Raw genomic sequence first — 23,590 nt, forward strand, 5'->3', positions numbered from 1 at the left:
CTCACCTCTAAGGCGCGCTCAACTTGACGATGGCTTCGCGTAGGGTCGTCCCCTACACTAAGCCGATGGAAGACAGAGTCCGGTAGCCAGACTTCCACACCCTCTGTGGGAATAGGAAGAGTTGTAAAGACGGTGATGCAGTAGCGAATGTGTAGTGTTTGTCGTTAGACCCAGTTATGGTGGCTTGTGGTCGCCTCCGTATACCCAGGCTTTTGTGCCGAGCAAGGGGCGGATGAAGGAAAGCTTGTCGAGGTAGAGTCCCGCCAACTTGGTGGTTTGTATGGATATGGACGCCGTAGCGTCAGAAGGTGCGGTGTAAGGGGATGATTGCAAAAACAAAGACCCCTTGAGCGATCAGTCGCGGTGGTGGATGGCGGTCCACGGGGATAAGTGCCGGACAGATGAAGGGGGCGCGATTGCGACTGGTGATGGTCTGTATCGTGAGGCGGTTGGAAGTCGATGGGAGGTGCAGTGGGTGGGAGTCCAGGCGGACGGTGGGAATGTTGTTTGAGGGACGGTGCGGGACTCAAATACGGGCGGTTGAGCGATGGGTCAAGGAAAAAGCTTGTGCAGACGGAGCCTACTGGCCCAAGCTGATTGGGCAGAAGCGCTCCCAGACGTGCATGTGACGCGTCCAGAACTCAGCCGTTGTGGGGAGTTCGCGAGTGAAACTGCTGCCGTCGATTCCGCGGCCTAATTATTCTTGGTTCTTGCCCTTCGTGCTGGGAACCAGGTACCACATCGTCGCTGCGTCAGTCTTGGGCGTGAATCCATGAGGCGTTCTTAGTAAGGTTTAGTGCGGCTACGGACCCCTGCGTTCCCAGGTTGCCTGTGTGGCTCGTGAACATGCCACCTCTCCAAGACAGTTAGGCAGGACTCTGCGTAACAGTCCCCAGTAATAGCCGGTACCTGCACTGCACTCGCCCTGGGTCGCAACACCACGGACACATATCCCAAACCAGCATATCCAACCAGCATGGCAGACCAGTTATTAGAGCAAGCGCGCGACGCGTTCGAGGGCCAGATTGTACGCGGCAGCAACGCTACTGCGTTACTATACACATTGGCTAACACGAACAGGACTTCGAGGGCCAGAGGCTTGCAGAGATGCTGAGTACCGTTCTGCTCGGAGCGGCTGGTGTATGGCATCCCTCTATCTAAGACGCGGTTCAAAAGGCTAACTGGTGTAGATCATTGCATTCATCGTTGGCTTCCTGCAGCAGGACATTCGACTAGCACTTTACATTGGCCTCGCCGGCTCCGCCCTCACATTCCTCGTTGTCGTACCCCCGTGGCCGTTCTACAACAAGAACCCCGAAGACTGGCTCCCACCGTACAACTCAACGCCACAGTACAACATCGACGTGGACGGGCAGAAAATCGGATAGCTGGCTGGTCGCATGTAGCAAGAGAAGGAGGAAATGCATGCTCAGAACACACTTCATGATCGTAATGGAATCTGATTCGATGATGATAACCGCCTATGCTGCTACTTGGTGCTCTCATAGCCCTTTTGTGAAGGCCCTACTAACGCCGGACGACCGAATGAAACCAAGACCCATGTTTGTTCCTGTTGAAACCCATCTCTCTACAGCTTTCGCCAGCGCTTATCGACCATACTTCTGGAACTCCCAGTCTCGGTTGTCTAGCGGGCACACTTGGCGGGTCTTGAGCCATCGTGAAATGCAGTGGAAGTGGAAGGCGTGCTGCCATGTGTTAGTATGAACCACAGAAGCCTTGTCGCGGAACGTACGTTGCAGATGCCCCAGGCGACTGTGCATTCCTCGCTGGTGGCAGAGGCTTGGTTGGCCTGGCATTCGATGCAGAGGTCCATGATGTGGTTACGGCAAATGGCGCAGTTGTCGACGACGATATCCCAAGCCCAGAGAGCGACTGCGTTCCACTGAGTGATGTTAGCTTTGACCATCCTGCGTTGTCGTCTATCGTGTAATGCCTACCTTCTTGACCTCAAACCGTTTCTTGTCGCCCTCTCCAGCAGCACTGGCCTTGCCCGTCTTAGTCTTCGCCGGGGGCGCATCTGCCATGTCGACGTCCGCCATTGGTGTCTGGTGTATTGGTGTAGCGGGGGTTGCGGGGACTTGGTTGAAGTTGAAGCTCGCAAGGTGAAGCGAGAGCGGTCGTGGGCGGTGAGCAGGTTGTGGCGTTCGAAGAAGTACTTCTCACAGCTTCCAGAACAATGTCGAGTGGCGAAGTGCTGTTAAGGTGGTGCCAGTGTGTTTACAAGGTAAAGGCGCAGTGTGCAGGCGTCAGGCTCCAGCTGCGAGCTCCAAATTGCCAAGACCGGCCCCGTCGACCAACTCTGGGACGACGTAACGTATGAACGAGAATACCGATTATTTCGCTAAACGTCCAAAATCTTTCCAGACGAACAAACGTCGAAACCCCAACAGTTGTCACGATCCCGAGACCGGCGTCCGACAAACTTCCGCTTCCATCATACCCAAGGTGCCAACCACTCAGCCCTACGTCGCCGCAATCGTCAGTGCGCCTTGCCGAGATCAGCCTTGTTTGATCACAGCCACCTCCGCGCCGTTCACCGTCGATGCGACCGACTCTGCTCACGACACCCTCACTCTTCGCCCTAATTCACCCGACGGCGCGTGCCTATCTATACCCCGCGAATCTGGATATGACCACTTCAACATCTAACCTTTACCCAATCCTACCTTATCAGACACAGACAAAGACACAGACCGCGTCATCGCCCACCTTCCAACCCACTTGCATATCACGAACCAAGAGCGTCCGCCTGCGCCCCTCCAGATAACTTGCACTCACCCCATAGCAATACACTACAACTAGCGCCTCACATGTCGACGGCACAGACTACTGCCTCTCCACGCGCTCCTCGGGGCAAGCCGCAGAGCCCAGCTCCGGCACCGCACACCAACCAGGGCCGACAGTCGCAACGGAAACCGCGAGGCAACCGCGCACACAATGGCTACAACCAGAATCACCACAATGGAGCAGGGGCCTCCCCGAGCAAGATGCCCGCTGAACTTGCCCACGCGGAAGGCGCGGCCTACTCGGGTGAGGACGCGCAGCTACCCTCGGGACCGCGCAACATGAGAAAGCCCAACCAGTCTCACCCGTCCATCGACCGCGTCTTCTCTCCTCCAGAATCAGAGCCCGTTCCGATCAACCCGTCTGCTACTCCGGCCAAGGTCCAGGCTGCCTACGCTGGACCTACTTTTCATGCCTCTCCTGCGCCTTCTGCTCTGCCTATACCCAAGTTTCTTTCTCGTTCTGTGCCGGCCAAGACGCGTGCTGGTCCTCCAACACCTCCGCCCGAAGATAGTTCTGATTCTGCTTCTCCAAGTCCTTCTGCTTCTCCTTCTCGTGCCCCGGTGGCCGTTCCCCCTCGTGATGAACAGTCCCCATTGGATCTGCTTTTCAAGGCCGATGCAGCGGAGAGAGCCAAAGGCAACCATGGACGCCCATTATCGTACGGAGCTTTCAACCCAGTGGATGCAGCCAGACCGCAGCACTTCAAGCATGATTCTTACCATTCCATGAACGGCGTTTTCCCCATAGAGCTTGATGGTGAAAGCAAGCACGCGCACATGTCTCCTCCCCCTGTAGCATCACCAGCCTCGCACCGCTCCGTTACAGATCCCAACCAGGTCCCACAATTAAAGGACATGCAACAGCAGGGTAACGGCAATGACGTTATGCAAGACCTATTCAATCGGCTTTCAATGTCGCAGAAAAAACCTTCTGCAACACCGCCTCGTCCAGATGCTCAAGGACCGCAAGGCTTTTCAGGCCAAACACCGTCACCTTTCCATGGAGGCCAGCATCCTGCCCAAAATGCATCAGGGCCCACCACACCGCAGACACAGCCACCCAACCAAGACTCTGACTTTTTCTATGGCAACCGAAACCTCTCCCCATTATTCAAAGCAGCGAAGGGCGATTCAGCAAAGAAACGCAACTCTGGTCTTCGCACTGAGATCTCAGCTGAGTCTCCTATGGTTGGACAAGGCGATTTCCAGGGTTTTCCTTCTGTTCCTCCGGCTCAAATGATGGATCCTAACGCTTTCTCTCGAATCCAACCAGGAAACGGCAACGGAGGCCACCCGAATGCGCCTCGTTCATCAGCACCTTTTGTGCAACACTATCAGCAGAGCCCCAACAACCGCAAGAGGACCCCGGCTCGACAGCCACACCAACCTCGCCCAGATTCCAATCAGACGAGAGGCAACATGCCTGGACCCGGCAAAACTGCCGCCAACGGCCCTCCAGCGTCTGCCGCGAAGCCTCTTACAAGCATGATGTCCTTTGTCCCTTCCTCGGTCGCAGCCAAACAACGCAAGACATCAGCACCTGCCGCTACCGCTTCACCAATGAAAACCTCTACCCCTTCCGATACGTTGTCCTTGGAGCAGGATCTTAAACGCCTGCTTAATCTCAATCCGGCTGGCGAGTCCAGCGTCAGGTAGCTTGTCGTCTTCACGAAATTTCTCATATTCGGGCATATATTTCGTCCATTACCTTCGTTTGTTCATATGGGATTTCTATTTGTTTCATGTTCATGGCGCATGATTGTACTGTCATTTCATTTGGAGTTTACGGCGTTACGAGCGACTCGTTGTCGCCTGTTTTCATGGTTGTAGTGAGCATTGACGGGTACGTCGTCTCAGGTTCTTTTGTCCAGCGCAAGCGTTTCTTTCGTCACTGTTCATGAATGGGTGCATGGACATGGGATTCCAAGATTTGGACACTAGGCGTTCTCTGGCATCACGTTTCATGTTACGGTGCCTAGGCACTTTTTGAGGTTGTCTCGACAGGCTGTGAGAAGTCAGCTTCCTCCGACAATGTTCTGCTGTCCACAATCTGGATCCAGGCACGACTCAACTCGACTACTATTACTACACAACCACAAACCATAAGTAAAAATCAAGAAAAAAAATATAAGGGCATGATGCTCGGCTCTGGTGCTTCTCTTGGGAGGCACAGGGTTTTCATGTCCAAACATGGTTTTTGTTCTGCACATTCTCATGACGGTGAGATGTTGATACATGACATGTCCTTCTCGTTAGTTCATAGTATCGCGTTTTCATCGTGCAAGATCCGTAACCAGAACGACAGATGACATTGGCAAGAGTAGGAGACAATAAAGCCGATCAGTCGATGGGCGAGGTCAACGTTGTCGGTCCGAAGCCTGTCAGTTGCATCTCGATCTTCTCTAAATTCTCGTGTTCTTATATCATCTTCAGCTGGCTTACCGTGGTAGGAACTGGACTGGGCTCTCACTTTCACTATTCGACGTCACTAGTACCACAGACCAGTCCTAGCTTGGAGCTGAATGCGATGTGCCTCACCGTGAAACCTTCCAAACGGTATATGCTCACTCTACTATCGTCATCGCGCACTTTTCCATCCATAATTCCTCGCACCACCACCCACTCGTTTCGGTGCTTAATACGCGCAACTACGAGATACTTGTACTTCTTAGCTAATCCGACGTACTGATTCAACCCCCACTTGTTATAACTGTCATAGCAACCGACCAGGATGAAGAGTCTTCGGAGCAAAGGTGAGCTGTCGTGACACTTTCTGCACGGTATCTGACCGATTGCGACTCCCGCTCTCATGTACCGACTGCGAACGATCAGTGCTAATGGACATACAGCCTCGCACTTCTTTCGAGATAGCCCAAGTCGTGATGAGAAGACCGCCATTACCGATAGCTCAGATGTCGACTTTGACGCTGGGATCCAAGATGCTGGTATGAAGAACAAGCGTGGGTATTCGTTTGCATGTAGGCGCAGGCATGTAACTGACTCGAACTCGTAGCATCGCGGTTCTTCCGGCGCAGAAACGACAAGCCGGATACGCCACTGCCCATTCTGTCTTCCAAATCTTCATCATCGACACTGTTTGCTCTGGTCTCCGACCGTGTAACCCCGACAGAACTGGGCGATAGCTTTGAGAACTTGCCCGAATATGATGATGACGACGGGGAAAACACAAATGCACCTCTACCAGCTTCGCGCAACTCTTCGGCTATGTCAGAGCACGAACATACCAAAGGTGGTTTTAACTTGCATCGACCTAAGTCTCGCCCCAGCTTCGCATTGCTGAAGGGCAAAGGCATGTTACTCACCGTTTGTACACATGTCGGCTCAATATTGACTTAGGTTCTAGGCTCTCGCCTGTTCGGAGGCAGTAAGGACAGCGGCTCTACGCAGTCAACCCCGCCCCCGCCGGTCCCACAGATTCCAAAAAACGTGTCACTCTCCAAGTCACGTCGTCCTATTCTTACACCTTCAGCCGCAGCTCGTGGGTCACACATATCTCATACCAAGGCTCAAGGCCGCAGCATCTCCATCTCGCGCCCTCGACTTATGGCACAGCTCTGCAGTCCTCCTATCCTAGAGAACCCTATCACGGTACCTTTCGAGAAGCGCCCCGGTCCGCCACCTGTTCGTCCTCCTCGGCCAGATAGTCTCGATGAAGAGACGCTAGCTTTTATGCGCGAAAGCGGTACTCGTATATTTCTTCTATCCAGCAACCGTGGTAGCGCAAGCACGGCGACGACTTCCACATCTCGTAGTCAATCCAGTTCCATCGAGGCGCGTCTTGGATTCCCTTCTGGCTGCGGTACTACTCCACGCAGCTGCTCTATTGAATCACCCCTTGCAGCGCGCTTCATGCTAGATCCTAATCAGCGTCTGACCGTTCGCGACAGCAGTGATGGTATGGGATACAGTCGCTTCAGCGAGTATGTTAGATATCGACACGACAGTGTACGTGCGGCGGATGGTGTTGATGCAGAGGATCGGGAGATTGGACCTATTGAGAGGTATGATGCTAGCAAGGAAGGTGACTGGACGCTTGAGAAGCGGGTTAGCCAAGGACGCGATGGGAAGGGAGGCGGCATGTTGTTTCGCGACAGGTGGGGTGGCTTCCACTTTGTCGCTGATATCTGAGGTCGATTTGGCTGAGTTGTTAGTGGCTGCCAGGGTGCACTAAAGGAAAGTGGTGAGGGTGTGAACATGTCGTTGTTTTCATGTGAGAAACACACAACACAGCTCCGCGTCATATGAAGAGATTGTTCGCCCTTCGCATAAACATGGAAGATATCCCGGTAGCGAGCATTGATGAGTAAATGATGGACATTTTTGGCAGGAAAAGCTTTGCCTTATGTTTCTCACTCCTGCGTCGCAGCAAGTCGTTAGATAGAAATTACTGGTTTATGTATGTCCTCCTCTCATCGAATCACTAGCCTGTCAACGATTCTTCAGGATTAGGCTTGCAGCATATGAATTTCCCAGTCGTATTCATTTATCTCGAATATCCTCGCTCTCTGCCTTCATGTTATCTCTACAACCACTGCACTTTCTCGGTTTTCTGACTGAGCTGCACTGCACGGTTTGCGAGGTGACCGAGACAACAACGAGAATGAGAGAGTTTGATGTCGCCGAACGAAGCGGTACACTGTCAAGAGATCCGTCAGTTACCACTTCGAAATCCAGGATCTGAGCAATTCTGAGTGGAACGAATATATAAAGAAACTGTGGAATTCCTATCGTACTGCGCGTAAGGCTTGCCCTTGGAGGAGGGCAACATGAGAGGTCATGGCAAAACATGGTTTCAAAGACTATGTATGATAGAGACATGAGAATGGGAGCACAAAAAAACTGGACTGAAACAGCATGAAACGGACGTATGAACCAGAACGAGACACCGAAAATCTTCCAGAAGCTAGTACCAAAAGCAAGTAAAGTCAGCACATTGACGTTTCTGGAAGATAGAATAGTAGTATGTGTGGTGTCATCAAACGAGGGAAACTACCTTCGTCCCCCTCATAATCACGCAGTGGTATCTAACAGAGCCCAAAGACATCCATTATCAGTTACCAGTCAAGTTCACATCGCGAACTAGAATATCCTCGTCCTTCCGATATGGGATACCTGCCTTCTGCCTCGCCATATCGTTGATCCACTGACCATTAGGCGCGACATGCTCACCCTTGGAGAGCTCATCCGCCAGATAAAGCCATGCCAGCGCGTTACCCACAGTACTGACTTCATCGCTGACGTGGTTGCTCGCGTACTCTGACATAGTTGAGTGGAGTTCCGAGTCGATGAACAGATCGTACAAGTGCTTCGCAACAGCGTCGTGATCACCAGGCTTAACTAGGAAGCCAGATTTTCCATCTTGAACTTGCAGAGGGATACCACCCGCGAGAGTTGCGATTATAGGAGTACCTTTGTGGAGCGCTTCGCTGACCTTGACTTCGAAGCCTTCACGAGTGGAGAGCTGAAGGGCGACGTGGGCACAGGACATGAGTGCGTTAAGCATTTGGTCTGATGGGCCGATGCGCATGATGATGACATCGTCCTTGAACTCATTGTAGTCTCCGTTGAGAGCAGTCTCGGTTTCCTTGAAGATTCTGGTAGCATCGGGATCATCAACGGCACCATGTCCAGCTATCACGAGCTGCGGAATATCTGCAAGAGGCGTGTCTTTCATGTAATTCTTGCGTAAACTGGCGTATGACGCGAGAACATCTGGTATGCCCTTCGCCGGATCGAAGCGAGCAATCTGAACAATGTACTTACGGTCCGGATGAGCCAGTTGACGCATGCCGGCCGCAAAGCACTGAACCTTGAGCTCATGAAGGTAGTACTGCTCATCCCAGGGGTGCATGTGCTTATTCAGGCCATCTAGCCAATCTGTAGTCGCAGGCAGGTAACCAACTTTTTCAGGTGTGACTGTCTTGGGTACAAAAGCCCGAACAGGGTGGCTAACAAAGACGTCACAGTCTTTGACGTGGTTCCAAATCCAATTCCACACCTCGGATGTAGGGGTCCCTTCCTGATCAGCCAGGTCAGCTCGAACTTGGATATGACTGCGGAAGATGACCGGACGGCTAGAAGACTGAGTTAGCACACAGAAGAAATGACAAAGGTTTGGCAGCAAATCAGGCATACTGACCTGGAATCTTTCTCTTTGGCAATCTTGACAAGACTCGGCATTTGAGGATCATCAACAATAATCACATCGGCGCCGCCCTTCTCACGAGCCGAAAGAGGGCCACCAAATTCAACCCAGTGACACTTCTCAGCCTCCTCAACTACCCAAGCATCGAGCTCGGCGATCTTGTCGTCGGTAAGACGCTCACCGGCCGTTGCGACACCTTGGAGGATGTTGTGATTGTCCTTGGTAATCCTGAAGATATCCGTCTTTCCGTATGGAACGTACCATCTGCAGTCTATGCCAAGAAGACTCAGATATCTCATCAGAGCATGTCTCATAAGAGCAACACCGCCACCCTGTGCTGTGCTGTTGAAAAATGCGATCTTAGTCCTTCTATGCTTTAGCGAGTTGGCGTAGTGCATAGTTGCAGCCCCTGTAGTATCTGCCCTAACAGTAGAGTCGTAGCTTTCGCGCTCGGCTATGTGCACTCGACTGTCAAGATCAACCAAGACCTGGCGGCGATGACCCATCTGAACAGGTAATTCGCCCTTTACGTTGAATTGCTTTACTGTCTTCCTGGCCATATGCTCGGCTTCCTGATCAAGAGGGATTGATATCTCGTCTTTGTCCGTCGCATCGGCAGGGAAGATGAATGGTATGATGTCTAGTTCGGTCCACAGGCGTACAGCAAGATGGGGGCTTAGGCTAGCGAGATGGGTCGTCAGAGTAGCACCCATAGGCTTTGACAGATTCTTCTCCCGATAATTGCTAAGGAATTCGATGAAGGCTTTGGCTAGAGCTTCAGAAACGTCCCTAACAGACATTGGTGTGGAGACTCCTGATCCAGCGCGGGATGATTCGTTCGACGAGTTGCCGTCACCTACGGTCCTAGGCGGCTCTAAGGATTGGCTTTCGCAGTTGATGGTGTAGGTTCCGTCATGCAAAGCGATGCAATAACGCAAGTCTCCATTGTCCGATTGAGCGACAGCAAGGCCTGCATAGAGAGGCTGCCAAATCCACATGTTAGCAGAAAATCTTGAGGATGTAAATTTAGTGGTACTGACCTCGACAGCAGCCGCAAGAGTTCCCTTTTGTTCCTTGAGTTTGTGGAGTGCATCAGATGATTTGAATGAGGTGATGCTGAGCTGACGTCGCTCGTAAGTTGACGACTGACGTCGGTGCATATGTGTGGGCCGCTGCTCGGTAGTATCGTCACGTTGGAGTGACATGGTGAACACTAGTGTTGGAGTTGGTTCTGTAAGAAAATGAAGTCGAAAGTTGGATGTAGCGATTAGTCGATTGATAACAAGTAGCAAATAATAGCAATCTTCGATGATAGCGAAGAATGTTCTGTACTGGAACAAAACCACAGGCGAGTGCAGCGCTTTTATGGTGAGTCTGGGCAGTAGCCTGTGACTGCCACGGACATTGAAGCGGCCACGGCGATTGCGAGCATGCTAAGTGCAGCATGAATATCACACCAGGAAGCAGTGGCGATTGCTGGTAGCCAGTAGACCATAGGCCGGTACGGGCCGTAGGATCACGCATTGAAGAGGATACGCAACGTCGGCTGTTAAAAACGGTGAATGGAAAGATGTAGATCACAGGGTGCATTCACCGTGGCGACCAGCAGGCAAAAAGACAGACACGGGAGGATGGGGTGACGCGACGATAGCCCTTACTGCGGGCCGAGATCTGGTGAGGTGAGCATTCCGAGATGGCTTCCAAGCCTACGCGACGACGCTAGGCACTTTCACGTGTGACTACGAATAGGAAGGAGCGACAATTACACGCTTGTCAGCTCGTCACGGCACAACGGCGAAGACGACCATGTTGCGGGATTTGCTGCGTTGGTCTCGATGCAGTGGAAGAGTGCATCCTTTGACATGAACGAGTTTTCCGTGGCTGTCTTGGGCGAATCAGCCGGCAGCACGAGGCGCTCGAGGGGCCGCGTGCCATGGATTTGCCTAGGTACGATTCAGCCGCCAAACGCGTCGTGTAACCATCGTGATTACACGTGAACTAGCACCGCAGATGGAGTGGAAATGGGAGACAGCGTTGTTCAATGTGAAGGGTGGTGATACGGATATAAGGTCTCATGCAACGTAGAAAGCAAGGACTAGCTCCGGGCTCCAACAATTTGCATAATCTGGGCCGCCATGACACATTGGACTATATATGCACAGTCGATCTTCCAAAGACGCTTGGGATTGCAGAAAATGGGCAACTGGCTAGAACACATCGTGGGGGGTTGGCAAGTTGCTGTGGAACGACGTCGTTTGAGTCGACATACAACTGGGGTGCTGATGTAAGGCAAGAAAGCCCATTGTGCCAAAACAGGACAAACACGTGTGATATGCAACTTGGCCAAATGCCCTCTAGCGTGGCGGGAACGGCAGCGTTAGTGCCAGCAAGGGTCCGTCATGATGGGGTGGAGCGGAGCGCCCGACATGAATGGGAGAGGAGATGCAGGCGAGGCCTTGGGACGAGAGGATCGGGATGCGGGGAGGGAGAGTACCACGGGCGCATGTCCCAATAGCGCCAGTGGTGCGAGATGTTGTCGTGGCTGAAGAGCAGCTCGGCGCAAACTCCAGATGCTGATGTTTCCCGCCTGCCGGATTTGAAACGCTGCTTCCTCCGTGCAAGCCAAGCAAAAGCACCAACCACAGACCCACCCATCTTGCGCTCAAACCTCAGCGATCTCACAGCCACCACACCAACTGCACTCGTCTGCATCCCTATCTGGCTTCATTCACCATCCATCCATCCGATACCCGTCGCGCCCACCAAAGGGCCGGCCCCGTCAACGTGCACCAGTTTAGATAGCTCGTCTTAGCTGTGCGACAACAGCCTTGCGACCACCAGGCATCCACACGACCCCGTCGCATACCGCGCCCTGCTGTTCGCGTCTGAATAGCGCACGACGCGAAGCACATCGACAGCTCATCCTCGCATCATCCTCCACGGGCGCGCGTCAACTGCCAGCATGAACCACTACCCTCCCCGTGTCATGGGAGGCCCCCAAGGCAACGAGCCAGCCCAACGCCTCAATCAGCTGCTCGACAACATCAAGACCGAGTTTGAAACCGAGTCGCAGCGTAGCATCGATGCCGAAGGCCAAAGTGAGTCTCCTCCATGCTATTCAGCCGCGCATTGAGGCAGCCGCATTTCGACGCGGAACCATCTCCGGAGCAAACTTTCTGCGCATGTCCTTGATTGCATCTTATTGCGAAAAGCTCGATATCTTCCCATGAACAGCTGCTGACTGCTTCTCCCAGTTTCCCGCCACATTCAGGAGATTGAGTTGATCCGCGGCAAGGTCTACTCGCTCGAACAATCACACAACCAGATGAAAGCAAAGTGAGCCCATCTTTACTCACCACTCAGGAACACTGCTGCAGTACCTTTGATGCTGACTTGCACTGTAGATACGAGGAGCGCATCGCCCAGCTCGAGCGCGAACTTGAAGCTCGCGGCGGCCCCAGTCAGAGCTCGCAGCACCACGGCCCCTCGCAGCCTCAGCCACCTCAGATTGGCCATGGACCTAGTAACCTGTTCGGCGGCATAATGGCAGGCAGTGCTGCCCAAGGTGGCCCGGGACTGGCACCTCCCCCACAGGAGCCGCCCCAGGGCCATGGCATGCCGCCGCAACTGGGAGGTCCCCAAGGCCCACCCGGACTCAACCCTGCTCCTGGCCCACCACAGCACTTTGGCGGCTACCAGCAAGGTCCATCTGTAAATGGTGAGTTTCAACAAGTCCCTACAATCAACTTCGTCTTGGCTAATACGTCGCAGGTTATGGTCAGCCTCCACAGCCCACTGCCTCCCCTGGTGCTAAGCGTCCAGGTCCTGCTCGTGGTCCTCCCAACGGTCCTCCCAACCCCGCGACTCCCCAGCAGAACAACCCTGCTCCGTATCCCGGATCGCCTCAAGTCCCGCGACCAACTCCTCCCCCCAACCATCATCAGCAGCCGAATGCTTTGATGGCGCCCAACCACATTCCTCTCAGCCAGAGCAACGTCTTGGCCGACCTAGATATCGAGCAGTTGCCAGAGAACCTGAAGAAGGAGGGCAGCGATTGGTTTGCTGTCTTCAACCCTCGCTCCAGGCGCGTGCTTGATGTCGACTTGATCCACAACTTGCCACATCAGAGCGTGGTTTGCTGTGTACGCTTCAGTTTGGATGGTAGGTGGGTTGCGACTGGTTGCAACCGCTCGGCCCAGATTTTCGATGTCGAGACTGGTAACCCTGTCGCGCATCTTCAGGACGGAAGCCTTCCCGAGGATGGCGATTTGTACATCAGGAGTGTTTGCTTCAGTCCTAACGGGCAATACCTCGCAACCGGTGCTGAGGACAAGGTCATCAGGGTAAGTCATCTCGACACGTAACAAATTCGAAAACAACTAACGCCTAGCTAGGTTTGGGACATCGCTAGCCGCACCATTAAGCACCAATTCACTGGACACGAGCAGGACATCTACTCGCTGGACTTTGCCAGGAACGGCAAGATCATTGCATCTGGTAGTGGTGATAGGAGTGTCCGTCTTTGGGATCTGGAGTCCAACATGCAAGTCTCCAACTTCTCCATTGAGGACGGTGTCACCACTGTGGCGATCTCTCCAGACAACCTCTACGTTGCAGCCGGATCGCTCGACAAGAGCGTCCGCGTCTGGGACATTCAGACTGGACAGCTTGTTGTACGCCTCGAAGGCGAGCACGGCCACAAGGACAGTGTCTATAGTGTGGCTTTCGCTCCTTCCGGAAACCGTCTTGTCAGTGGCAGTCTGGACAAGACAATCAAGATGTGGGAGTTGTCAACCAACAACCGCTTTGTCCCAGGCGGGCACCAGCCAAGCGGCAAGTGCATCCGCACTTTTGAGGGTCACAAGGACTTTGTTCTCAGTGTTGCGCTTACCCCACATGGTGACTGGGTACTGAGTGGTTCCAAAGACCGTGGTGTCCAGTTCTGGGACCCTCACACTGGTGTCGCGCAACTCATGTTGCAAGGACACAAGAACTCAGGTACGTATGAGATGGCTTCAAGGCTTGCACAAGTCGCTAACAAAGTTCCTCCAGTCATCTCTGTAGCCCCTAGCCCCACAGGAGGCGTTTTCGCTACCGGCAGTGGTGACATGCGTGCGCGTATCTGGAGATTCGACAGATATCCCGGACCTTAGGCCAGTCATGGTTCTGAAGTCAGTCACGATACGTCAGGGTCATGGGAAGATTCTGAGGACGAGCAACTTCTGTGCAAGATAGAGTCCATTGATAGCCCATAGGGAGACGACTGGGCGGTTGGGGAAAACAGGCAAAGGAGCACGAGGACAATTGCGTTGTTTTCTTATTCTTTCGTGTTGGTTTGATGAAATCAGGCCTCTATTAGGTATTACTTTGATTCCCAATTTCCTTTACTATAGTGAATGCCGTTGGTGTCATGATTCGATACTGCTGCTTGAGTGTAAAATGTTGTACTATGTGATTCCAATTTCAGCTTTACATCTTTGGAGTGCCCGCCCTGTCAGATTGAAATACGCATCGGATTGAATTTGCAATGTACATGTAATGGAATATATGAGTCTGAGAGATGAAATAGCGGTGACTGCTTTTCATCATGACTCATGCCATACTACGCTATGCACCAGGCGAACAAAGTCGCTAGCCAGTATTTCCAAAGACGAGTCAAACGCCATGAATGCTTCTTTCCCATCCGTCTACTAGTAGAATCAAACATTACTCGGACCTGGGCCTTTGCCTTGATCGAGCAGCAGATGCGGCTTGAGGAAGCCGTCGTCAATCTGCTTGAAAGCGTTCGCAGGATCGTGACTGATCTCGTTGAACAGCTGCTTCACTGCACCTGTGGCAGTTGCGACCCTACTCGACCCCTCTGCAGCACCGACCGGCCTTATGCCTGACGTCGGGTATGGAGATGGGTCGCTCAGTAATGGTGACGGACCGCGGTTGGGCGAGCGTCGTGCGCTAGGTGGAAGGTCAAGATCGATGTCATCCTCGTCAGCCGAACCACTATCAGCGGGGCTGAGTAGGTTTTGGTCTGCGCCGTCTTTGGCACGTGGATGGCTCGAATTACGTCGCATAGCGCCGTTAGGTCGTGTTGGTGGGCTGCTCCGACTAGCTGATCCACTTGAGTAGGTAGCGTCTGGCCCGTTGACATTATTGAGTGAAAAGCCATTTTGGTTCAGGCGTGGAGTGTTTCCATAAGCTTGGCCCTGTTTGCGTGTGTAAGTGCCGCCATTAACGACCTCGATATCGAACTCGTCATCACTGTCAATTTCTTCAACTACACCAGTACGGATGCCTAGGATTTCTAGCATACGCGCAGTGGTGCCTCCAAAGATGATGACAGTCAAGACGACTACAACGAGAACTGTGGCTCGCAGAGTATCGCCATTGTTACCTGTGAGCCCTGCGGCAAGTGCAACACCTACAGCACCACGTAGACCTGCCCAATAGATCATAACCTGGTGGGAATAAGGAATCTCCTCTACGAGCTCGTCACCACGACGGCGCTGGCGATATCTGGTGACGGAGTTGATAAGCCTTGAAAGTGGAAATACTGCACACCAACGAGCGGCGCAAATGCCAAAGACGGTGATGAGAATAAAAAGTGGCTTGTAGTCCAGCTTGTCGTCAGTGAACAGAGACAAGCCCAGATAAATGAAGATGAAGTTCTCCGAGATCTGCGAGGTAACCTGAAAGACGAACTTGGTGGTTAATTGTGTTCGTCTTGACATATTGTGGTAGGCATAATGCTTCAAGCAGATTCCACAAAACAGAAGAGAAACGATGCCTATAGAACGGTTAGCTGACGGCCGTACTGACTGGAGGGTAATACTGACCGGACATGTGGATGGCGTTGGACAGAAAGTAAGTCAAGTACGCGGTAAGGATGATGAGACAACTCTCAGTCTTGGGGAATCGCCTAACATAGGTGAACTTGAGCATCAGAGATACGCCAATGCCGACCATGACACCAATAAACAGACTTCCGAAGAAGACGCCCATAAAGATACCTATGGCTTCAAAGAGGCTACCGATGCCGAGGTGTTCGGCGCCGTCTTTGTATTTCTGGGCTGTCTCAAAGACGACGATGGCGATGGCATCGTTGAGAATAGACTCGCCGAAGATCAGAGTATATAGCTTTGGTTCTACCTTGTAAGTGTCGAAGATGGCGAGAATGGTTACGGGGTCGGTGGCCGAAAGCGTGGCGCCAACGGACATGGCCTCGACAAAGTTGATTTTGAAGCCATCGAGAGGTATCCTAGTCCACAGGAACAGAATGACGCCGAGGACTACGGCGGAGATGAAGGAGCCAGCGAAGGCAAAGGTGAGGATAGTTCCAATGTGTCGGAAAAAATTCCCTTGATGCAATTCGTAGCCAGCTGAGAGGATAATGGGAGGCAGCAGTAAGTTGAAGAACATCTGATAGTCGAAACTGACGACATCTCGCACGGAACTGACTGCTGTCAGGCGCAGCAGCAGGCCAACGACCATTCCTGAAGGGCGTTAGCGAGGATCATAGCGCGATCACATTACGAGATGGACTAGGCGACATGGCAGGGTGGATATGTGCAGATTACCCCACAATTAGTCGGGTGATGGGCTTCAGGCTGCAAGTGATCGGATTTTGTGGCCTTGCCCATGCGCACTACGCCGAGCTTGTCTCAACGGATGCCAAGCTTGCGGAAAGGCCCAAGCAGGCGTCGAGGGTGGTGTGGGCACAAATAACGTACCGGCAAAAATGGAGAGGACCGTCTCATGGACCGCCTGGATCTTGCGCGTGTGTAGGATGTAGCTGGTGAAGAGGGCTATTATGAGGAGGATGATCAGAATGGACAGGGCCCATGATGTGAATATCTCCTTCTGGCCCGCCTCTGGCTCGTCTGTTGGGGCGCATTAGAGATGGGATCGCCGAGTGTGTGGTGGAGCGGGGAACTGACCGTCCGGGTCTGCGTCGGATGCATCGCGCTCTGCGGCCAACAGTCAGTACGTGGACGGGGGGCATTTCTGGAAGCTTCGAGGGCGCATACTGAGTAGCTGGCCGACTGCCCACCACCCCATTACTGACGCCATGGTGGACTCAAGGCCAGGCTGTCATCAACAGCGGAATCGTGTGCGGTGTCGCTGGACGTGTGCGCGGGGGGAGCTGCGTGTCTGTCGAGGGTACGGGTAGCTGTTTGGTGGTGGTGGTGGAGGATAGGATGCTGGGATGCCACCTGGGCTGCCTGGATGGAACGGAGCAACCTGAGGCAACGTTGCGCAAGGAGTCGTCGGTCGGCGGGTGCTCCGGTCACGGCGGCGGACTGGCAGCGTGGGATGCAGCGACGGCAGGGCGGTGCGATGCGATGCGATGCGAGGCTGGCGACGTGCCAACGGTATTCACTTGTCGGAGCTCCTGATAGACGCGTCGCTGCCTTTCCACCCCGTCCAGCTGTCTCCATGTCTCGGCATGGCGTTCCAGCGAGCGCCAATCAGCTTGCGGCCTAGCGCCATGGACAAGGGTCCTGAACCGCTGATGCGACGACGTCATCGCACGCACACTGGCTAAGACGCCTGCATGACATCTACCTAGAATCACCTGCAAGACCTGCTAGACCCTTCACCAAGCCTCTCCGAGGACGGCTGGCAGACGCATGACCTACACCGCCTCTTGCTAAATCGTGACTCCCTGGCCGTTGTTATACCTGCCGTCGTCCCGCCCCCTCCATCCTGCCTTTGAAGTAGTAGCACCCCCCCGATTGTGAACTCTGGTCGAGATTCGAGATCGATCGCCGCCCCAAGCACCAACCGTTCCACTAGCGGCTCCTTCACGGTCAAAGAGCATGGATTAAGTCCCGCCGCGCCACTTGACTTTTGTTGGTAGCCCTGCCTCTCACCACATCTCTCCACCTCTGCATCTCACAGTTACCCACCGTTGCTCCTGCCAATCACAGTCTCGCCGGCCCTTACAGCGAGCCCGTAAGCCACCAGGGCTGAACCACGTCGCACCCGCAGCCCACAGCAAGCACCACGCCCGTCGCGACTGCCACCCGTGCCAGCATGTCGTCTTCACGGCCTGACGGCGGGGACTCGCCCTCGTCGTCACCTCTTTCCTCTCCTCCCTCTAAAATCGACACTTCAACTCGCCCCCGGCCACGACCCAAGCTCGTTTCTTTTGGCCGCGACTCGCTCATGGGCGGACGGCCAGACACTGAGGGCCACACCCACGTAGAATTCATCCACGAGAACTCGCCCACCATTATCCCCCAGAGAATGTCTTCCGAAGTCGATCCGCTCCTTAAGGAGGCTTTGTCGCCTGACGACGACGACGACTGGTTGGGCGAACAACAGGTCGAGGAGACCAAGAGCAGTTGGTTCCTGTTCTTGCTCACCTTTGGTGGCCTGGGCCTGCAAATAGGATGGTCTGTAGAGACCTCCAATGGATCCGTAAGTGCTTTTTCTGGAAGCGAATCTTCTCGAGGACGACATGGACCCTGCATGTAGATCCGGCCCATGAGGGCCCTTGGGCGTACTGTCACTGAGGTTGTGTGAGCCATGCATGCATGATCCGTCGGACCACCGCAGCTTGTTTTCATGTGCGAAATATGCTAACCATGTATACAGCCGTACCTACTCTCACTCGGTTTGAGCAAGTCGATGCTTGCCCTCGTGTGGATTGCCGGCCCGCTCTCCGGTGTGCTCGTGCAACCCTATGTCGGTCTCAAGAGTGACAACTGCCGTCTGCGCTGGGGAAAGCGGAGGCCTTTCATCATCGGCGGTGCCGCTGCAACCATCGTGTCCCTCATGGTCCTCGCTTGGGCAAGGGAAATCATCGGTGGCTTTCTAGGCCTCTTCGGTGCTGACCCAGAGTCAAATGGTGTCAAGACATGCATCATGCTGTTCGCCGTCTTGTTCGTATACGTGCTGGATTTCGCTATCAACGTCATCCAAGCCGGTGTACGAGCATACATCGTCGATGTAGCACCCACTCATCAACAAGAGTCTGCCAATGCATGGCTCATGCGCTCTGCTGGTATTGGCAATATTTTGGGCTACCTGGCAGGTTATATCAACCTACCAGACTACCTTCCCTGGCTCGGTGGCACACAGTTCAAGGTCCTGTGTGCTATCGCCTCCTTTGTCATGATCCTCACGGTCGGCATCAGTTGCTCAACCTGCTCGGAACGCGATCCTCAATTCGACACTGCACCAGCTGAGCAGAAGGAAGGTGTCATCGCTTTCTTCAAGGGTCTCGCGCGCTCAGTCAAGAAACTGCCTCCCCAGATCAAGAAGGTCTGCGCCGTTCAATTCTTCGCTTGGATTGGATGGTTCCCGTTCCTCTTCTACATTACCACCTACGTTGGCGAGATTTATGCCGATCCCTACTTTGAGGAGAACCCCCATCTACCGGATGCTAAAATTGATGAGATTCTGGAGAATGGTACGAGAATTGGCACCAGAGCCCTGCTGATTTTTGCCATCACCACATTCTTCGCCTCCGTCTTCCTGCCATTCGTCATTCCCCCAACATTCCAAGCCCCAGAACCCGACCGCCCGATAACACCGGCAACGCCAATGACACCGACGACACCACACTCTATGGGTGGCTCCGGCTACTTTGCCCTGGGGCCCGCCCCCAAGAGGGACTCGAACACATTCATGGACAAAATATCTAGGTCAATGGAGATGATGCAGGTTAAGTCGCTTACCCTTCGTCGATCTTGGTTCATATCGCACATCCTCTTCACTGTACTTATGGCCCTTACCTTCTTCGTTCGTAGCACGTGGGGAGCGACTGTCCTTGTCGGTGCTATTGGCATTCCTTGGTGTGTCACCAATTGGGCGCCATTTGCCATCATTTCTTCCGAGATCTCCAAGAGAGATGCCATCCGCCGTGGTATCATCAAGCCTCGTGACCGCGAATCACAGCTCATCGCCGAGGGCGAGGATGACGGTTCAGGCGCCGATTCTGCCGGTGTCGTTCTGGGAATTCACAACGTCGCCATCGCAGCACCGCAGGTCATCGCCACACTTGTGAGCGCCATTATGTTCAAGCTTCTACAAAAGCCCAGAGGGACAGCAGGCGATACAAGTGTGGCATGGGTGCTGCGCTTTGGTGGTGTCTGTGCCCTAGTTGCTGCATGGTTGACATTGCAGGTCAACGAAGAAAAGGAGGAAGAGGAGGAGGAAGAACCTTTCAGGAGGAGGCGGATGTCTTAGGACGACTCCGACGATCAGTCTGTTTCACGCCTAAGACAGGATCTGGAGCTGTCGCTAAGCCGACAGCACTCGTCCACCGAAGGAACATTGAGTTCACAAGACGATGGCATTGATGTTAGAATCGAGATCAATTAACATGAACGGACAGCACACGCTACACTACATGAAGAGCCTCGCGGCTTGACTCTAGCGTTATACAGGACCGGCCTGGATTGTGATGCATCTTGAGGCGAAACCAAGGCGTTTTTTTTTTGGAATCTGAGCGAGCGAGCGAGCATAGCTTTGTTTCGTGAGCGCACACGCGGAGTTTTGGGACGTACATATGGGTTGGCAAAGGGAAAAATCAACTTGGCGCACTCCTTTAGGTAAACCTCATCTTGCTAGGTAAACACTGGCACATTTAGAGAGCGGTGGAATGATATCACGTTAACTCTGACACCACGCTACCAAGACCTGACTATAACAGGATGTTAGACCGGCTTGTTTTTGCTTCACAGACTGACATTAGAAGATAAAAAGGACGGTGCTGATCAAACAGAAGTTCGATATAGGTTTTTGGGACTATGCTAATATATAGACAGTTGAAGCGAAGTTCTCAAATGATACTTTTGCTTTGCGAGTTTTCCTTCCACTGAATGATCGATCTATATACAACATGGCTTACCCTCGGTAGGCATAAACTCTTTCCTCCTTTATGCCATGGGTTCTGTCAATGAGATCTTAGAAAAGCCAAGATTTTACAAAGCCGGTTTAGCGTTCTTGACGAGCATCTCAAAGTATGCCTGGTTCCACTGACCCGCCTCGGGACTCGGCTTGAAGCTGTCTGACTTGCCGCAGAAAGAATCATACCTAGTCGCTGAGCTGTCACTAGTACCGTCACTTTCGCCACCAGGCTTGACCCACACGAACGAATCGACAAGGCTGGATCCCGTGTTGCTTGTGGGACGAACACCAAATCCAGCACCGTTGACGTTGCACCAATTGCCCCACTCCTGGCGCAGACCGGTAACACCGTTGCGGCCTGTGTCGACGATGGCTTGGCCTGGCATGCCTGCGGATTTGAGCTCAGGGGAGAAGAGCTCGATGAACTTCTTCTCGTTCTGTGCTTTGTTCCATTGGGCGTCGGTGGCCTTGGAGAACTCTCCTGGGGAAAGGTCCCAGGCGTTCCAGCCGGCGACGTTGGTGGCGACACCGCGGACGGACTTGGGGCTACCGGCGTTCTTGTAGACGGTGGCGAGTTCCTTGGCTCCGGGCTCTGTGGAACGTTGTTAGTAATGAATTGGCCATTGAGAGGTGATGGGAGCATGCTTACTCAGGTTGTCGTTCCAGCCGAGCCAGCCTCCGTGACCAGCATCGATATACATGGCGATGTTTGGCAAGTTGAGTTGCTTCAAGGCATATGCGACGCCCTCACGGTAGCCAGAGGCAGAGTCCTTGCAGGTCTGGAGGTTGGAGTTGGTGACCAGGTTGGGCAGGGAATCGGGCTCGATGACGAGAGCGATGGCAGTGTTGGGGTACTTCTTGAAGATGGCAACGATGGCTAACATGTCGTCAGTACGAGTCGCGTTCAGTGGAACAGAGAGACTTACGGTCAATGTACTCCGTCTTGTAGATGTTGATCTCGCCTACGGCAAGTTCACCGTTGGAGGCCTTGGCTGCGCAATCACGACCGGGCAGATCGTAGATGACGAGCGCAGCAATCTCGCCGCAAGGAACGTCTTTGATGCCGTCCTCAACTACGGAGATCTTGTCACGGGTGTCACTAAACACTCGTTAGTTTGATATCATGCAAAGAAAGAGCTGATAAACTCACATCCATAGGAAAGTTCCAACATCAGCGACCTTCAGAGCAGCAGATGCCAAGGCAGTGTCAGTCATCTGAGCAGCCGCAGATACAACCTCGGAGGAGTAGAACTTGTTGGCGTAGATCGAACGGGATGCAAAGGGGTTTCCGGACAGGGTGACGGGAGTGGCACATGCTGCAGCCTGACGAGCAGTGATAGGACCATTCTCAGTAGGGGAAGGAAGCGCAAAAGCGCCGGTGATGACCGAAGCCACAGCGAAAGAAAAGAGACCCTTCATGTTGACGTCTGGAAGTGATTGCTTGGGTACCTGGATGTGTCGATGCTGGAAGTCTTGGGGGATATCGAGAGCTTCTTATATCGCCCTTGGGTGGTATGCTGCTAGTAGCGTACCAACTCAGCATCGGAATACCTGTTCATCAGGAAGTAGGCCCGTGAAACGCGGAGGTTAGTCTTTGGCTTGGGTCTGTGCGATCGGCGCTTGAGATATGAGGCTTAGATGAAGGATTATCAGCAGTAGCATGGTACTATAGTAAACTTCCAGTCAAGTGATATTAGTCAAGTGGGAGGCGAGAGCGAACATCCTCGAACGGCTTCGATCTATGTATTAGAAACTTTCATGAAGCTGGCTTTGCGCTGATAAGGCATTGTCATCTCGCAATACGCCATCACTGAGGTTGTATCTTGAGCGACTCCTTCGGTACTTAATCCGGCGTCTTCAACGAGAACATCCTTTGCTCGTTGCCTGTCATCGCCTTTGTTACGTTTCCGGTTGCTTGGGTCAAATTCACAGGGTAAATAGATGAACGTTTACATGACACACCATAGGGTCGCGGGGGTGGCCATTCATCGGGTCTCCTACCCCGCGATCTCCGCGCTCGACTTCCAGTCCTGCTACGGGTGATCATAATTGGCGCTTAGAGCTCGCGAACATGTCATCTGTTTATGAATTGTGATCATATCCTATGGCCGCTTCTCAGGTGTTGCAGTTTTCACAGGTGAGAACCCAGAGGGAGATGATATCGGACCGAACAATGCATCTGCGAGCTATTTGATCCCTCAAGAGGTATATTGAGTGCATCGTGCGATTGGTACGGGCGGAGTTCCTCATTACTACAGCTGTGACTGACACGATTGGAGTGAAAAGGACGCGAATTAGCGCGTCCAATATAGTTGCATCAGCTGTTGATTAGACATCAGAGGCCTATGGTATAATACAAGCAGGTACGCGAAGGCGACCCGGAAAACTGTGGTAGAAGACCTTCTCGAATGATTAGAATGTACACATGACAGTCGAGATTGATGAGGGTCAAACTTGGAGGCTCCTTAATCTTGCATTTATCCTGATACACTCCGAATCAAATGTTGGGGCAAACGAGGGACCTGGTCAGTATTATAGCCAAGTCTCGTTGCCGATTCAATATGCCTGAACAAAAGTCGTGTGATACAGGATGAGCGCCTATGGTAAGATTCTAGAAAGCGGGGACCGAGAGAGCTTCCGGACACGAGCGGCTGCCTGGTTAGAATAGATGAGAATACTGTAGGATGCCGCAATATGGAGAGCCGCACGGAGGCGCATTGTACCGCTGTGTAGGAGGCTTTTCGTATCAACAGCACCACGTATT

The 23,590-nt window shown here is 53.2% G+C and overlaps 9 protein-coding genes across 9 annotated transcripts; 5 read left to right on the forward strand and 4 right to left on the reverse strand.

Annotated features, from left to right (window-relative positions):
* Positions 1-976: 976 nt before the first annotated feature.
* Positions 977-1,388, forward strand: AA0111_g10698 (hypothetical protein; the record flags this gene model as incomplete). The annotated part of the gene is made up of 3 exons (XM_028644479.1): positions 977-1,027; positions 1,081-1,140; positions 1,191-1,388. The coding sequence occupies 3 exons, from the start codon at positions 977-979 to the stop codon at positions 1,386-1,388; spliced, it is 309 nt and encodes a 102-aa protein (XP_028501753.1).
* Positions 1,389-1,607: 219 nt separating this feature from the next.
* AA0111_g10699 (hypothetical protein) lies at positions 1,608-2,045 on the reverse strand (the record flags this gene model as incomplete). Its single annotated transcript, XM_028644480.1, has 3 exons — positions 1,608-1,706; positions 1,754-1,903; positions 1,959-2,045. 3 exons carry the CDS (start codon positions 2,043-2,045, stop codon positions 1,608-1,610), a joined length of 336 nt encoding a protein of 111 aa, XP_028501711.1.
* A 786-nt stretch (positions 2,046-2,831) lies between these two features.
* Positions 2,832-4,463, forward strand: AA0111_g10700 (hypothetical protein; the record flags this gene model as incomplete). Its single annotated transcript, XM_028644483.1, has 1 exon — positions 2,832-4,463. One exon carries the CDS (start codon positions 2,832-2,834, stop codon positions 4,461-4,463), a length of 1,632 nt encoding a protein of 543 aa, XP_028501684.1.
* Positions 4,464-5,538: 1,075 nt separating this feature from the next.
* Positions 5,539-6,956, forward strand: AA0111_g10701 (hypothetical protein; the record flags this gene model as incomplete). Its single annotated transcript, XM_028644484.1, has 4 exons — positions 5,539-5,560; positions 5,657-5,767; positions 5,821-6,135; positions 6,298-6,956. The coding sequence occupies 4 exons, from the start codon at positions 5,539-5,541 to the stop codon at positions 6,954-6,956; spliced, it is 1,107 nt and encodes a 368-aa protein (XP_028501683.1).
* A 922-nt stretch (positions 6,957-7,878) lies between these two features.
* Positions 7,879-10,178, reverse strand: AA0111_g10702 (Trehalose phosphorylase; the record flags this gene model as incomplete). The annotated part of the gene is made up of 3 exons (XM_028644485.1): positions 7,879-8,902; positions 8,968-9,956; positions 10,014-10,178. The coding sequence occupies 3 exons, from the start codon at positions 10,176-10,178 to the stop codon at positions 7,879-7,881; spliced, it is 2,178 nt and encodes a 725-aa protein (XP_028501686.1).
* A 1,757-nt stretch (positions 10,179-11,935) lies between these two features.
* On the forward strand, positions 11,936-14,126 carry AA0111_g10703 (Transcriptional repressor; the record flags this gene model as incomplete). Its single annotated transcript, XM_028644486.1, has 6 exons — positions 11,936-12,071; positions 12,228-12,309; positions 12,378-12,691; positions 12,745-13,316; positions 13,368-13,971; positions 14,026-14,126. 6 exons carry the CDS (start codon positions 11,936-11,938, stop codon positions 14,124-14,126), a joined length of 1,809 nt encoding a protein of 602 aa, XP_028501685.1.
* A 546-nt stretch (positions 14,127-14,672) lies between these two features.
* AA0111_g10704 (Endosomal/prevacuolar sodium/hydrogen exchanger) lies at positions 14,673-17,037 on the reverse strand (the record flags this gene model as incomplete). Its single annotated transcript, XM_028644487.1, has 5 exons — positions 14,673-15,754; positions 15,804-16,460; positions 16,698-16,847; positions 16,905-16,934; positions 16,995-17,037. 5 exons carry the CDS (start codon positions 17,035-17,037, stop codon positions 14,673-14,675), a joined length of 1,962 nt encoding a protein of 653 aa, XP_028501680.1.
* Positions 17,038-18,003: 966 nt separating this feature from the next.
* Positions 18,004-20,163, forward strand: AA0111_g10705 (hypothetical protein; the record flags this gene model as incomplete). Its single annotated transcript, XM_028644488.1, has 2 exons — positions 18,004-18,390; positions 18,568-20,163. 2 exons carry the CDS (start codon positions 18,004-18,006, stop codon positions 20,161-20,163), a joined length of 1,983 nt encoding a protein of 660 aa, XP_028501679.1.
* A 737-nt stretch (positions 20,164-20,900) lies between these two features.
* AA0111_g10706 (1,4-beta-D-glucan cellobiohydrolase) lies at positions 20,901-22,245 on the reverse strand (the record flags this gene model as incomplete). The annotated part of the gene is made up of 4 exons (XM_028644489.1): positions 20,901-21,418; positions 21,476-21,703; positions 21,753-21,925; positions 21,977-22,245. The coding sequence occupies 4 exons, from the start codon at positions 22,243-22,245 to the stop codon at positions 20,901-20,903; spliced, it is 1,188 nt and encodes a 395-aa protein (XP_028501682.1).
* Positions 22,246-23,590: the final 1,345 nt, after the last annotated feature.

Source organism: Alternaria arborescens, assembly GCF_004154835.1.
Source record: "Alternaria arborescens strain FERA 675 chromosome Unknown contig_38, whole genome shotgun sequence".
NCBI classification, from domain to species: domain Eukaryota; kingdom Fungi; phylum Ascomycota; class Dothideomycetes; order Pleosporales; family Pleosporaceae; genus Alternaria; species Alternaria arborescens.